This window comes from Globicephala melas, chromosome 4 (assembly GCF_963455315.2).
Source record: "Globicephala melas chromosome 4, mGloMel1.2, whole genome shotgun sequence".
NCBI lineage: Eukaryota > Metazoa > Chordata > Mammalia > Artiodactyla > Delphinidae > Globicephala > Globicephala melas.
The window spans coordinates 45,171,885-45,184,639 of record NC_083317.1 but is presented as its reverse complement, the minus strand read 5'-3'; the positions used below and the strand labels follow the sequence as shown (position 1 = coordinate 45,184,639).

General features: G+C 36.2%; 1 protein-coding gene across 8 annotated transcripts in view; it reads right to left on the bottom strand.

The window, feature by feature from the left end:
- Positions 1 to 12,755, bottom strand: part of EPHA6 (EPH receptor A6) — an 867,394-nt gene that overhangs the window by 274,620 nt on the left and 580,019 nt on the right. For 7 of the 8 annotated variants that reach the window (XM_060297939.1, XM_060297942.1, XM_060297945.1 and 4 more), the window contains 3 exons: positions 12,512 to 12,620; positions 9,732 to 9,802; positions 5,850 to 5,975 (listed from right to left, as the gene is read on the bottom strand). In XM_060297939.1, coding sequence (XP_060153922.1) covers positions 5,850 to 5,975; positions 9,732 to 9,802; positions 12,512 to 12,620 — 306 coding nt within the window. The remainder of the gene's footprint in view (positions 1 to 5,849; positions 5,976 to 9,731; positions 9,803 to 12,511; positions 12,621 to 12,755) is intronic. The other variant, XM_060297943.1, reaches the window with a different exon arrangement.

Here is a 12,755-nt window from a genome sequence, read left to right as displayed (position 1 = left end):
AGCTCCTTAAAAGATAACATTACTTCTTGATCTTGTAAGGGGTCACATGACCCACCATGATGATGCTTAGATCTGGATTATGTAAATTTCTCAATAATAAGTAATTTGATCTACAGCCATCTGTCTCAGAAAACTTATATAACTGTGCTTTGACTTCTATCAGGTGGAACAGTTCTCAGAGCTTTCTGAGATGCTCTTCCCAGGTTAAAATCCTCAAATTTGGCTCAAATAAAATTTTCCATTTCTTTGTTAGATTGACTGATTTAATTTTTTGTCGACAGGATAAAGCCCATCTTTCATTACACCATTTGATTTAGAAAGCTATGGAATTCTTGAGTAAAAAGCACAAAGATCTTGCCAGAATCTGTTGTTGATCCTACTTTCAGTCTATTGGTTGGACAAAGGAGTTTCCTAGAAAAGAAAATGAATCTGACCTCTACCATAAATCCTTTAAGTTGAAAGACAAGGACAAAATTTGTATCTGATAAGATCATCTCATCTAAAGATAGAGGAAATGAGCCATAAATTCAAGTTACTCTTTGTAAAAGTAAATTGTGCAACCGCATCTGGAATACTGCCTACGTTTCTCATTGTCATGTTGCAAAAAATTATACTATAGCTGTAGAAGAGGAACAAAAATAATAAAGGGGATGAGAAAGTTTAAGATAACTAAAATTAATAGATTCTAAACTACAGAGAAGAGGTTTGCTGAGGGATGGCAGAGGAATTAAGAAAGGTACATAAAGCAAGCATTTTGCTTTGCACATTATCATGTGCAACTATGACCTCAAACGGGAAAGGCAATAAGGGAATCAAATATTAGGCTGAATAAATCACTGATTTGACATTCACTTTTTATATCCTTTTTGTTGTCCTTTTGACTTTCTTTTACCTGCAGATGATTGCTGAGAAACCAACAGCTAAAAGCTCTTGACTTTTCAAGGAAGAGAAAAAATAATGGTGACAGTAAGCCAGGAGAAGACAAGGCAGATAGTGGAGGTGGTAATGAGTTTTGTACAGATAAAGGGACAGAAATATGAATGATGGGGAGATATTATGCATTTCCGTTGAGACTAGGGAAAAAGGGAAGGTCAAATATAAGAAGGGTGCCCTATGGGCTTAAGAGACCTAAGAACGATTTTTTTCAGTGGAATAATGTTTCAAAATTTTAGATACTCTGCAAGTTTTTCATAGAATGGTTTAGGTTCAGTACTACCCTGAAAAAGAAATAGCCTTCCAATGACCTTTTTCAGCCCATGATTAAAATTTAGTTTACTAGTTTTCTCATTATCTCTCAAAGTATGTGTAAAATAATGATTCTACCCTAATCTGACTTGGCTCTCTTAGCCTGGGAATTTCTGTTTTACTGTTTCTGTTTTCCTCTGGCCACAGTATTTCATTTTATCATGCAAAAAGTCAAAGGAGATAGATGACCTTTATCGTCTCCTATGCAACAGAGCTACTCACTTCATTTAAAGGGAAATGTGCATTTTCATGGAAATTTTGGCCTGTATTGATGAACTAAGAAAGATAAACTGCCACTATTAAACATAATAGCGATATACAAGAGAAAAAAGTCCTAGAAAACACATTTTAAAAAATAGTAAAATTTACACCGAAAGATAGCATATATAATTTAAGAATATACATACAGCCTAGATATTGGATAAATTAAATTTTCCAAGGATTTGTCACATATTTGGATTGTTATAAAGTTGAAAATCCCAGGACAAAGGTTGTGGAAGACAGGTTGAATACATAGGCCTTTGATAAGCATAATGACTTAATATGAAAAATCTAATTAGCTCAGTACCTTTTTATAAGTAGATATTAGTCATCTAATAAACATTTTTCAGTGGACATGTTAAGAAATGTCATAGGTTAGGTGTGATATCATTTTCCATGCTCTTTTCTTTCTTTTAATGTGACTATTTTGGGGTTCATTTTTTAATAACACATTTAAGAAATAATGATTATATTTCTCCCAACTGGAAACCTGGAAAGCATTCTTGACTATTTGTTTGCCAAAAAACATGGAGGCCTTGCAGATTTTTCCTCAGCAATGAATTGTGAATCTAAGCATCCTTCTCTATCGCTACTCTCAGTGCCTTCATGGGACCTGATATCTTTCATCTGACAATTATCAAGACTTGATATCTTGCCTCTCTTTCCCATCTTCCCCACAACACTCCCCCTCTGTACAGCACCCACATTTCCCCTTAAGTCCCTTAATTTACACTTGCAAGGGGAACAGGAATATCTAATGCACACAGATGATAAAGAAACGGAATTTGAGAAGAAACAATCAAATGGGTGGGGAAAAAGTAAAGAATACGATGCAACCAGAGGAAAGTATTGACAGTAAAAAGTTGGGCAAGTAAACAGTTGTGCAATTATGTTGATGAGGTTCAGGGCGGGCTGCCCCAGAAGGTGCCACTTTGGCACGAGGAGTATTTTGAAATGTAGATAATCGAGGCCCAACAGATGCAAGGAGAGCTTTATACCACCCTCTTAACTGCCTAAAACCACTTACATAGAGGGCCTGGTCCAGGAAGAGAGCTAACATCAAAGATAATTACAAAGACTAAGAGCTAGGTGCCTAAGCTTGCAGGGGGCAGGGGGCAGGGCCTTGAGATCAAATTCGTCTGTGCCCCATTGTCTCTGTAAGGCTTGGCAAACATTTGTTTACCAAACATTTGCTCTTCCTATCCTCCTATGACTTGTCTTCCTTCCTTCTGAAACCCCAAACCCCACCCGCTTCTTCTCAGCTCAAAATGGCATATAAGCTTCAGTTGCCTGCCTGTCAGTGAGAGCCTCTCATTGTCTTTTTGGGGCTCCTGTTGTACATAATTAGATTTTTTCCTCCTGTTAATGTCTTACGCCAATTTAATTAACAGACCAGCCAAAAGACCCTAGAAGGGTAGCGGAAAGTTTTTCCTCCCTTACAATGTCATGGATGTTAGAAAACTCTATTAATTCCTTTGTTTGACTGAACAATGTTTTTTTCACACTGCTGCTGAGCTTTAGGAACATGACCTAATGGGGTTAAGTAACAACAGAGTAGTACAGGCCAGGGGCACAAAGAGGGAAGTTATATTACAATAGCTTTTTCTCATAAAGCATTTTTATTTTTATGATTTTTCTGAAGATAGTAAATGATCACTTAGCATATTGTTTGAAAGCTGAAATAGTCAAAGATGAATAATTATAAAAGGGACACTGATGTTAATCCTATACACCTATACATCTTCTGTCTTTGCCAAAAAAAATGAATCCCATTATGACATACTAGAGTTTAGACAGAGTAGGGAGGCCGTGATATTAAAATAGTCTCTTTAATCGTTATGGTTTGCTTTGGCAATATCTGTCATACTTTTTTTCAGGATAAAATTATATTTTGGTTAAAAAAACCCAAACACTAAAGATAAACTGAATTTATTTGTCTTGCTAACTAAAGAATGTCACTAGCACTGGCCATCCAGCTCTATAAGGACTGAGTTATTAGCCACTGCAGCCACTGACCTTTAAGACACCCTGAAAGGAGTTCAGGGCAGAAATCAGGAATGAAGGCACTCTGTGTTCTGGGAAAACTGGCAGAACAAGTCTTCAACTAGTTAGATATTTTCTGGAGAAAATTTTTATGAACCTGGATTCTTGTATCTTCCCATACTTAGAAAAGCACTAAAACCATTAACTAAGATATCTGTTCCTCTTCATGACTATGACTAGCTGCAACCTTCTACCAAGTTGTGAGATGTGCGCTTGGTTGTACGTATCCCACTTGCCAAATCCCCCTTTACCTCTTTGGAACAGTTTCTCAGAGCTATCTGAGAGGCTGTCTCCCAGGGAATAGTCCTCAGTAAGACAATGAATGAACTCAACTCGCAGTTTTTAAATTGTGTAGTTTTGGGTTTTTTTCAGTTGACACTTTGCACACTTCAGACACTTGATTTTTCTCTCTCAACAGATTTCAGACATTGGTGTTTAAAATATGCACAAAACTCTACAACAAGAAATACTTCTCCTGTACCTACATGAGTATGGAACAATGCAGTATGAAAGGTCATACCATTGTTTTCTCAGGGGCCAGAGGAAGAAAGCCAAATATAGGGTGCAATGGAATTACTCAATCTCCTCTCTTTTCTATTCCTCTGCTGTCTTAAGAAAAAGAACCCCCAAACTAATGGATATAACGCAATCACTCTTTTCAATTATGCCTTTAATGCCTATTGACGTGCTTTATGTTCATCAGAAGAGAAGAGAGAATCTGATTCCATTCCAGGTTCTTAATCTTTCTGATAAGACAAACTCTTTGGCTGTGAGCATCAAGATTTAAGTGTATAGGACCCTAGTGTCAGCTTTCAGAGGGAAAATAGGCCATGGAGGAGATGAGATGATCCATGGTGCATAAGGAGTGAAATGACATAAGGAAGGGGTCTCTCCAAATTTCCTGGAATTCCCAGTGTAGTGCTAGCTCTCTGTGAAATAGTCAGCTTCTTGGGTGTAGTCACCCAGCACCTTGAGTTTAGAAGTGCTCTGCTGTTTAATGCTCTGTTGTCACTGTCTTGAAATTCTTAATAGTCTTTTTAACAAGGAACTCTACATTTTCATTTTGCACTGGTCCCTGTAAATTATGTAGCCAGTCTTTCTGGTGAAGAAGAGTTTTGAAAGGAAGAAAGCCTTCTGGTGTTTGCAAAGACATGATACCCAGCTGGAATGGTATGTTCTGCTCTCTCTAAAGGATTACACAGATATCCAGCATCTAGAGGAGGACAACACCCCCCTTCAGGATTCAGCCTTCCTTCTCTATTTAGTAGCACATTCCCCTCCCCTTTTTAGCTGCATGCATGGTTGCCCAGTCAGAAATTATATTTCCAAACTCTCTTGCATTTAAGTGTATCCACGTGATTGCATTTGGACCATTGAGACGTGAATAGACATGCTTGCAATTTCAGGTTATTGCCTTAAAGACAAAGCTAATTGTCCTAAAGGCAAAGGCAAAGAGCCCAAACTCTTTCCTTTTCCTTCTCATAGACCAAAAGGTAGATGTGCTGGTGACCAGCTTTGACCATTCAGAGGATAACATGCTAGGGGAGGGCAGAGCAAAGAGTAGAAGGAACTTGGGTCCTTTCAAGACCTTTTGCATGAGAGCTCCTCTGCCAGCATGGATTACTCACCTTGGGTCAAGGACTTGCAAGAGGAACACATTTATATTCTGGGGCCTCTTTGTTATATTGGCTTGGCCTGTGCCCTAGGTAATGTACAGAAGAAATTCTTGGGGTCTGGTTCATAATAAATTTGTATTTATCCAGAATAATTGAATAATATAGTGTTCTGAGTATTTGAATATTCTACATACAGAAATTATTAGTTTGCATTAAAATGATATAAAACTATATTGAACCTAATTTTATACTCAGTGAGTCTCAGAACACTGCTGGATCTTGCAGGACCTCAAGGTCATCACTGTGAATACTAATTATAGTATATGTCTGTAGACGTTGGGTTTTAAGTAAATCTGTAATAACCTATGACAAACTCCTGAAGTTGCATTTCCAAAATAAATTCCTGAATCACTCTAGTTTCATTGTAATTTGTCTCAATACTGAAAGGATGACTACAGGATGTTAAAAATAACTTTCATGGATTTTCTCATTGTTTGGAAACTGAATTTGGGCACTTGCAATACTTTTTAAAACAATAACATCATATATACAAAATAATTTTACTTCTCATTTTAAAAAATTTTCCGGTGACTAAAACTGCTAAGATTTAAAATAGTATGTTGATAAACCAGTTACAAAACCATTAAGGGATCGTAACTTCAAAAGTGTAGACTTTATGTTTACCTGCCCCAATGACTCTCTCAATGCGTATTCTTGAGGGATCGATCTCCTTTGCAAATTCATGGACTGCTAGGGATGGGTCTTCATATGTATCTGGATCTATGTAAGTTTTAATTCCTGGGAAGTGTACTGCAACAAAATAAAAGACTGAATTAGTTCAAGGGTATTCTAGTAATCAAACATCTTGTGAATATTTGAAATGAGGAGTGACGTACTAAAGTAGTCATTCTTTTTTTTAACTGAACTATAAATGGCTCACAATATTATGTTAGTTTCAGGTGTACAATGTTTTACATTGTATTGTACAATGTAATACATTGTACAATGTATTTTTATACATTACAAAATGATCACCACGACAAGTCTAGTTACCACCTGCCACCATACAAAGCTTTTAAAATTTTATTGACTATGTTCCCTGTACTTTACATTACATATCCATGACTTATTTAATAACTGGAAGTTTGTACCTCTTTCTATCGGATAATTGCTTTACAATGTTGTGTTAGTTTCTGCTGTACAACAAAGTGAATCAGCCATATGCATACATATATGTGTTTTTGTTTTCTTCAGGAAAATATCCAGAATTGGAATTGTTGGATTGCATAGTAGTTCTACTTTTACTTTTTTGAGGAACCTCCATACTGTTTTTCAAAGTGGCTGTACCAATTTACATTCCTGCCAACAGTGCATGAGGGTTTCCTCTTCTCCACGTCCTTGCCAACACTTGTTCTTTGTTGTCTCTTTGATAATAACCATTCTGACATGTGTGAGGTGATACCTCATTGTGGGTTTGACTTTCATTTCCTTGATGATTAGTGATGTTGAGCATCTTTTCCTGTGTCTATTGCCCATCTGTATGCCTTCTTTAGAAAAATGTCTATTTAGCTCCTCTGCCCATTTATTAATCGGGTTGTTTGTTTTTATGATGTAAGCATTCTTGTTACTTAAATTCAATTCTCTTTTCTATTTTTGTCTCCCCCCACCCACTTGCCATCCCATTAAAGCTTTGAATACTTGGACTCAAAATTTTATTTACCTAATTCTCGATGTAAAATGAGCTGGTAATTTCAGAGAGAGTGAGCTGACAAGTTCCATAAGACACATTTTTATGATATTTCTGTAAAACGTTTAATCAGCTCACTTAGCCACTAGTACCCATATATTTTACATTTGATCTAGCTCAGGACATGGGGGAAACAAAGCATAAACCTTCTCCCCCTCCAAAACATAAAAACAAGCCCCTTAGAGTCCCTCCCGGACCTTTGTACTCTAAGGCACTAGGTTTTCCTGAACTCATGTCCTAGTCCTGTGGTCTCTCCCCTTCCAGAAACTCTTAGGCAGTAAAGCACAGACTTCATGGCACAGTGACAGGGAGGACCACTACACTGTGGAAACGGCCCTGTCCTGCGTTCTTGTATTTGCTTCCATGGCCAAATTGCACATTGTCCTGGAAAGGACCCATTGTCTACCCTGGAGGGGAGGATAAGAATCAAAGGTCCAAATCTGGTCGTTGACCAGATGTAGCTGCTCCTCTTTCCCTGGTGGGTGCTCACAGCCCACAGGCAGGTAGGAAGATGAATAGGGGTGGCTAGAAAATTGGATGTCTGGTTGCATATTAATTTGCAACTTCTTCAGTATGTAAAGTAGTCACAGACTGCCTGTGGATATTCCTCTGTTTTGCTCACTGGTTTCTGTTTTCCACATCAGGCTGCTAGCTCCTGGAGGACAGGAGATCATTTCTTATACATCTTTGCACCTTTCCAAATACCTTAGGTGTAGTTTTATAGGAAATAAACACACAGCAAACCTTTACGGAATACGAATTAGTAAGGATTAAAAGATCAATGCTAAATTTGTGGCAGAGTAAATTATATCTGGTTTTGCTGCTTCTTAGATTTTGAAAACCATACAACACCCTGAATTAAGCATTGCCTAGGTCTCCTTAGAAACATGCTCTTGCAAGAATATCTCAAAAGCAAACAAACAAAAGGCAATAAAATGAGTTTAGAGGAGGTGATGAAATGCCCATTATTAGCAATAATTTGCTTCATGAGTTCTTCTATGCCTGTTGTCTTCTTTCATTACTTTTTCCTCCTGTCTTCTAGTACTGGATTTGAGAAGATTAGTACTTCCCAAAAGAGCTCCAGAAAATCATATTTCTCGATAGATTTGACTGATTCTGAAATGCCATGCTTTTCTTGACTTCTCAAACCAAGAATTTGACTTTAGATTGGAGGAAACAAGAACAGATCATTTGTACCTCAGGATATTTTTGTAACAGTAGGAGTTGTGATTTCAGATTGAATGCTAGAAGCTCAAAGGCTACTATGAGATGATTAGTAGTATCATATTGATAACATTACTTTATGCACAGGTAACAGATGCCATTTATTAACTCATACATGGTTTTAACATTTAACCATTCAATAATTTAAAGTGAGATACATTCTACAGAATAAACTGATTAGTTAGTATCACTTTTTTTTTTTTTTACAATATATGTAGTATAGGAAAAAAAAACCCAAACTTAGTTTCAATTTTGAATATCTGGTTACTACTTATTCGTGTCTTCTTAAACATCTGTTTGTTATCTTTCTTCTATTGTACCTGGCTGCCTCAGGTTATTTTCATTGCTTCTTGCTGGGCCCATCTGGTTTAGTTTATGCTAAACTGCTAGCTGGAAAACAGGTAATAAATACCTCAGGAGCATCTTCTTCTTTTGCAGTTCAGTACTGAATTCACTGCAGTGAATCTTAGGGTTGCTCAGCTTAAGTCATTGGTCCAAGTGTCTAGATCCAGGTTTCTGCCTCTGTCTACATTACTTTCAGCTCATCCTTTGCCTGGTATCAGCTGTCTCGGCTCTCCCTTCTCTGCCAGGGCAGTGAGCCTCAAACTCTTTGTGAAAAGAACAACCTAGGAGAGCTTCCTGAAAATGCTCATGTCTTAGCCCTACCCTGGACCTTCTGAGTCTGAACTTTGGTGAGTAAGGGTGAAACATTCTAATGCAGCTTGTCCTCAGACCTCTCTCTGAGAAATCACATGAGCCTTAAAAATAGCCCTAAAGCATCCCTCTAGTTTATAATTTCCTCACTTAAATCCTTTCCGTTAGCTGGAGGGTAATATAGATCGAAAAGTCCCTTATAACTTGAGCTCAATTTGAAATAGAAGATGAGTTTAAATAGTTAAACAACTTGCCTCACATATTATCTCTATACTGTGGTTAATTAGAGAACATCCCTTTCTTGTTAATTCAGTGTCTCATGCCAGAGAATCTGTCTTGACAAAGTAGTTTGCAATTTGGAGGTGGAGGTGAAGGTGGGTGCTGGGGAGGAGACGGTGGCAATTATCAAACCAACTATAGTGGTAATTATAGCTTGCTTGGGAAGAGATCCTTCAAATGAATATAACCTTGTAGTCAGCTCAAGGATTTCATACATATTCTAAGAGTTAAAGAGCTGATTTTCTTTTTTAGTGTTAATGAATTGTAAATTGATTTGTTATATGTTAAATGACAGTCCCTGTAAGAGGGAATAAGAATTCCTTAATATTTCTATGGCTAATGCTCCACTAAATAAAACCAACTAATGTTTTGGAGCCATTGTGAATGGTAAATAACTAGATATAATCAGTCATCTTGTATTTTTAGCATATTCAGTCTGTTGTGTTTTCCAGCAAGCAGAATTAGGAAAAAGGTATTATCATTTAATGAGAAGCAGGTGCAATTTCCACCAGCAAACCTAGAAACCAGATGAAAAGTCTTAATGCTGAAAGGTTGGAACTGAATTTCTTTGGCTTTCACAATTCATGGATACAAGTTTAAAATGAACTCTTGAAGTGCTGGAACAGTAGAAAATCATGGAATACAGTCACTGAACTACTTACAATGCCCATTCTGTAAGTCCTTTCTTCTCTTCTCTTCTGACTTCATTTTGGCCTTTATATACCATTGACATCTTTAAAAAAGGTAAACAGAATCTTATTTTAGTAATTATGCAGGATAAGAACCAATATTAATTAAAATACTTATCACCCATAGGCAAAAGTTATAAAGACCACTTTTAAGAACATATTTATAACATATGAAAATACTCCATAGAAGTTTTTTTTTTAATACATCAAAATTAGCCCCAGATAGGAATAAAATACTCTCAAGTGGATTGATTGATCCAAATGATAGGAAGCTTAGAAAATATTTAATAACAAGCAATAACCATCATGTCTTTCCTTACATGGTCTCTAATAGCTAGAGTCGATGAAATGCGTTAAAAGTCACAATGGAAAAATTGTTTTTGATTCAGCATCTCAGAAATTTAGACAACTGTCTTCCAGTTTCAGTGCTAAACCGCATTTTTTTCTTTTAATATTAGAAATGTGGTGGAGGCATGTTCTGTGCTTTCTCGGAAGAATCACGCTCTGAAGAACGGGCAGGTGCTTATCTCCTAGGACTTCTTCAACGTGAAAAATTCGGCAACATCCACATTATCTGACAGCTCATCAAGTTGCTAATTCCAAATGGTTAAACAGAACACATCTGTGGTGCACAACCCAGTCTTTCAGTGTGAATTTGGTCTCAGATCCTATGACAAATTGCATATTTATTCAGATACGTCTTACAATTTCCATAGAATAATTTCCAGTGAATGCTCCCCTAGCATAGTGCTTAAAAGATGCTCCAGAATGAATTATTTTCTCTTATGTAATTGAACTTGTTTTTTTCCAGTATGTAGAATGTTAAGGCAGTTTCTGATGTCACATAAATTGGCAAACATGGAAATTGTACTAAATTATTTTCAACTTTCAAGTTTTTTGGTTATTATTAAATCTTTTTAAAAATGGTATTCAAATTCTGCTTCAGGAATCCCAAATAAAGATAACAGTTGAGCCCAAATCTCAGGTTTATTAGGCCAATTTTATTTAGCCTAAAATGACTGTGAAGTCTTTTGTCATATTTATGTGTAAAGGCAGTATTTTCTGATATTTCAATGAAATGTTTTTCTACATGTGTATGTGCTATTTAAATCACTGTTTGCTGAAATACTCTGTGAGGAAATAAGGCCTTAGCTCATGTTCTACAAATACATAAAATATAACTTAAAAATCAGAACCAATTTTGCTACATGTTGAATCACTATTAAATAAAATAGAATTTGAATCAATTTCCATTATGAACTTAGAGGCATTCTTTAAAATTGACAATAAATATGACACTGCTATTAAAATGAACTCTGAGACACTATTAATTGCAAGAGTCATGCTATGTCTATTAATACACCTGAAAATTTTAAGTGAACATAGGGGTAAATGTGCCCCTTTTACAATTAATTTCATAAGGCAGTCACCATTTCAACTTAACCACATTAGAATATCCTCGTGTTTCTTTGTTCCTTGATAAATCCTATAAAGTGGATTTGTTATAACTAAATCTGATACACTCTTAACAGGTAGCAGTTACATTTCCTCAGGGACCCACACTTGATAAGTGTCTAAGTAATTGTCAATTTATTGATATATACTTCTAGTCTGCTGTCAAAATTTCAGATATTTTTTCATATATGCATATCCTCTATAATTCTGTAATGATTTTTAACAAAATATTGGTATGTAAGAGTTTTAAAAATGAATAAAACAAAGGGTGTTCATAGTTGCTGAACTACTGGCTCTGAAGGTAATTTCTGGGCATCATCAAATAATCAGGGTTTCCCAGTAGAGCTGGTGTACTTTAGCTGGAGTCAGTAAGGATGTGTATTGTTTCACTGGCATTATTATTACAGTTTTAAATCATGACACTGATATTTTGCTGTATCAGGAAAACTCTCAAGGTATTTTGTGCCACTATTGATAATCTAGATGGAATAATTTCCCCTTGTAGGAGTGAAAATATGATCTGAAGACTTCACAATTTCTGACAAAAGTCTGGGCCAAATATCAAGGGCTCAATAAGAAATGACACTTATTCTTTTAAATAATTTCATACACACTATCTTCATTCACAGCTCTGCATTGTCAGTAACTGACTCATGGAAACAATCTAATATGTTTAAAAATCAATAAAGCATTTTAATGCTTTGTGATACCAAACTGTGTAAAAATAGAAATCTAAGGTTTAGATGGATGAAGCGCTTTGACCAGCTAGTTGGGATTCAAGTCTAGGTCTTTTGCTACATTAAATTTATTGTTATTTTAAATTTTCATCCATATTACTCTTAGGCGGAAAAATAACTTGATTTATACAACCATTAATATAGTTCTAATATAGATCCTTTCAATATTTAATGGATAGAATAAAACATTTCTATAATATTAAGTTTATAAAGCACTTTATATATATTGTTCAGTTTCTCTGTTGAATTATTTTTTTTTCCAAGCAAAATCCCTTTAATGGTATAATTTGATTGCAGTGAAGGAAAAACCCAGACGTAACTCATTAAGTAGGATTGTATCACTCATTGTTTTGAAAGCTTCCATATTCAGGGAACTGTTGACACAGAGAACTTGCCATGGTGGTTCTATTGCCACATAGAGTTCACTGTCAGAGTGGAACCTGCCTTGACCCCTTTTTCTCACACGTATACTTTGCTAAGTTTAAAAGCCCCTGAACACACAGTGTATAAGAAGAATGGCTATTCACAAATCTTGGAAATACTGTGGTATAATTCAGTTACCTTCCAGTGATTAAGAAGAACAAAGTAAGAATGACGAGGAGAGTGAATCCTCCCACAGCCGCGGTGGCTATCACGAGAATCTGCCCCTGTTCCGCCGCCATGTCAGAAGCTGAAACACAGGTACGATATTAGCATATCTCTGGGTGACGTTTCACTACCAAATTGTTTTACAACTTAGTATATGCTTGAAAATATGGTAATGCATACCAAAAAATCCCACCACATTTGCCCTTTATTTGGCACA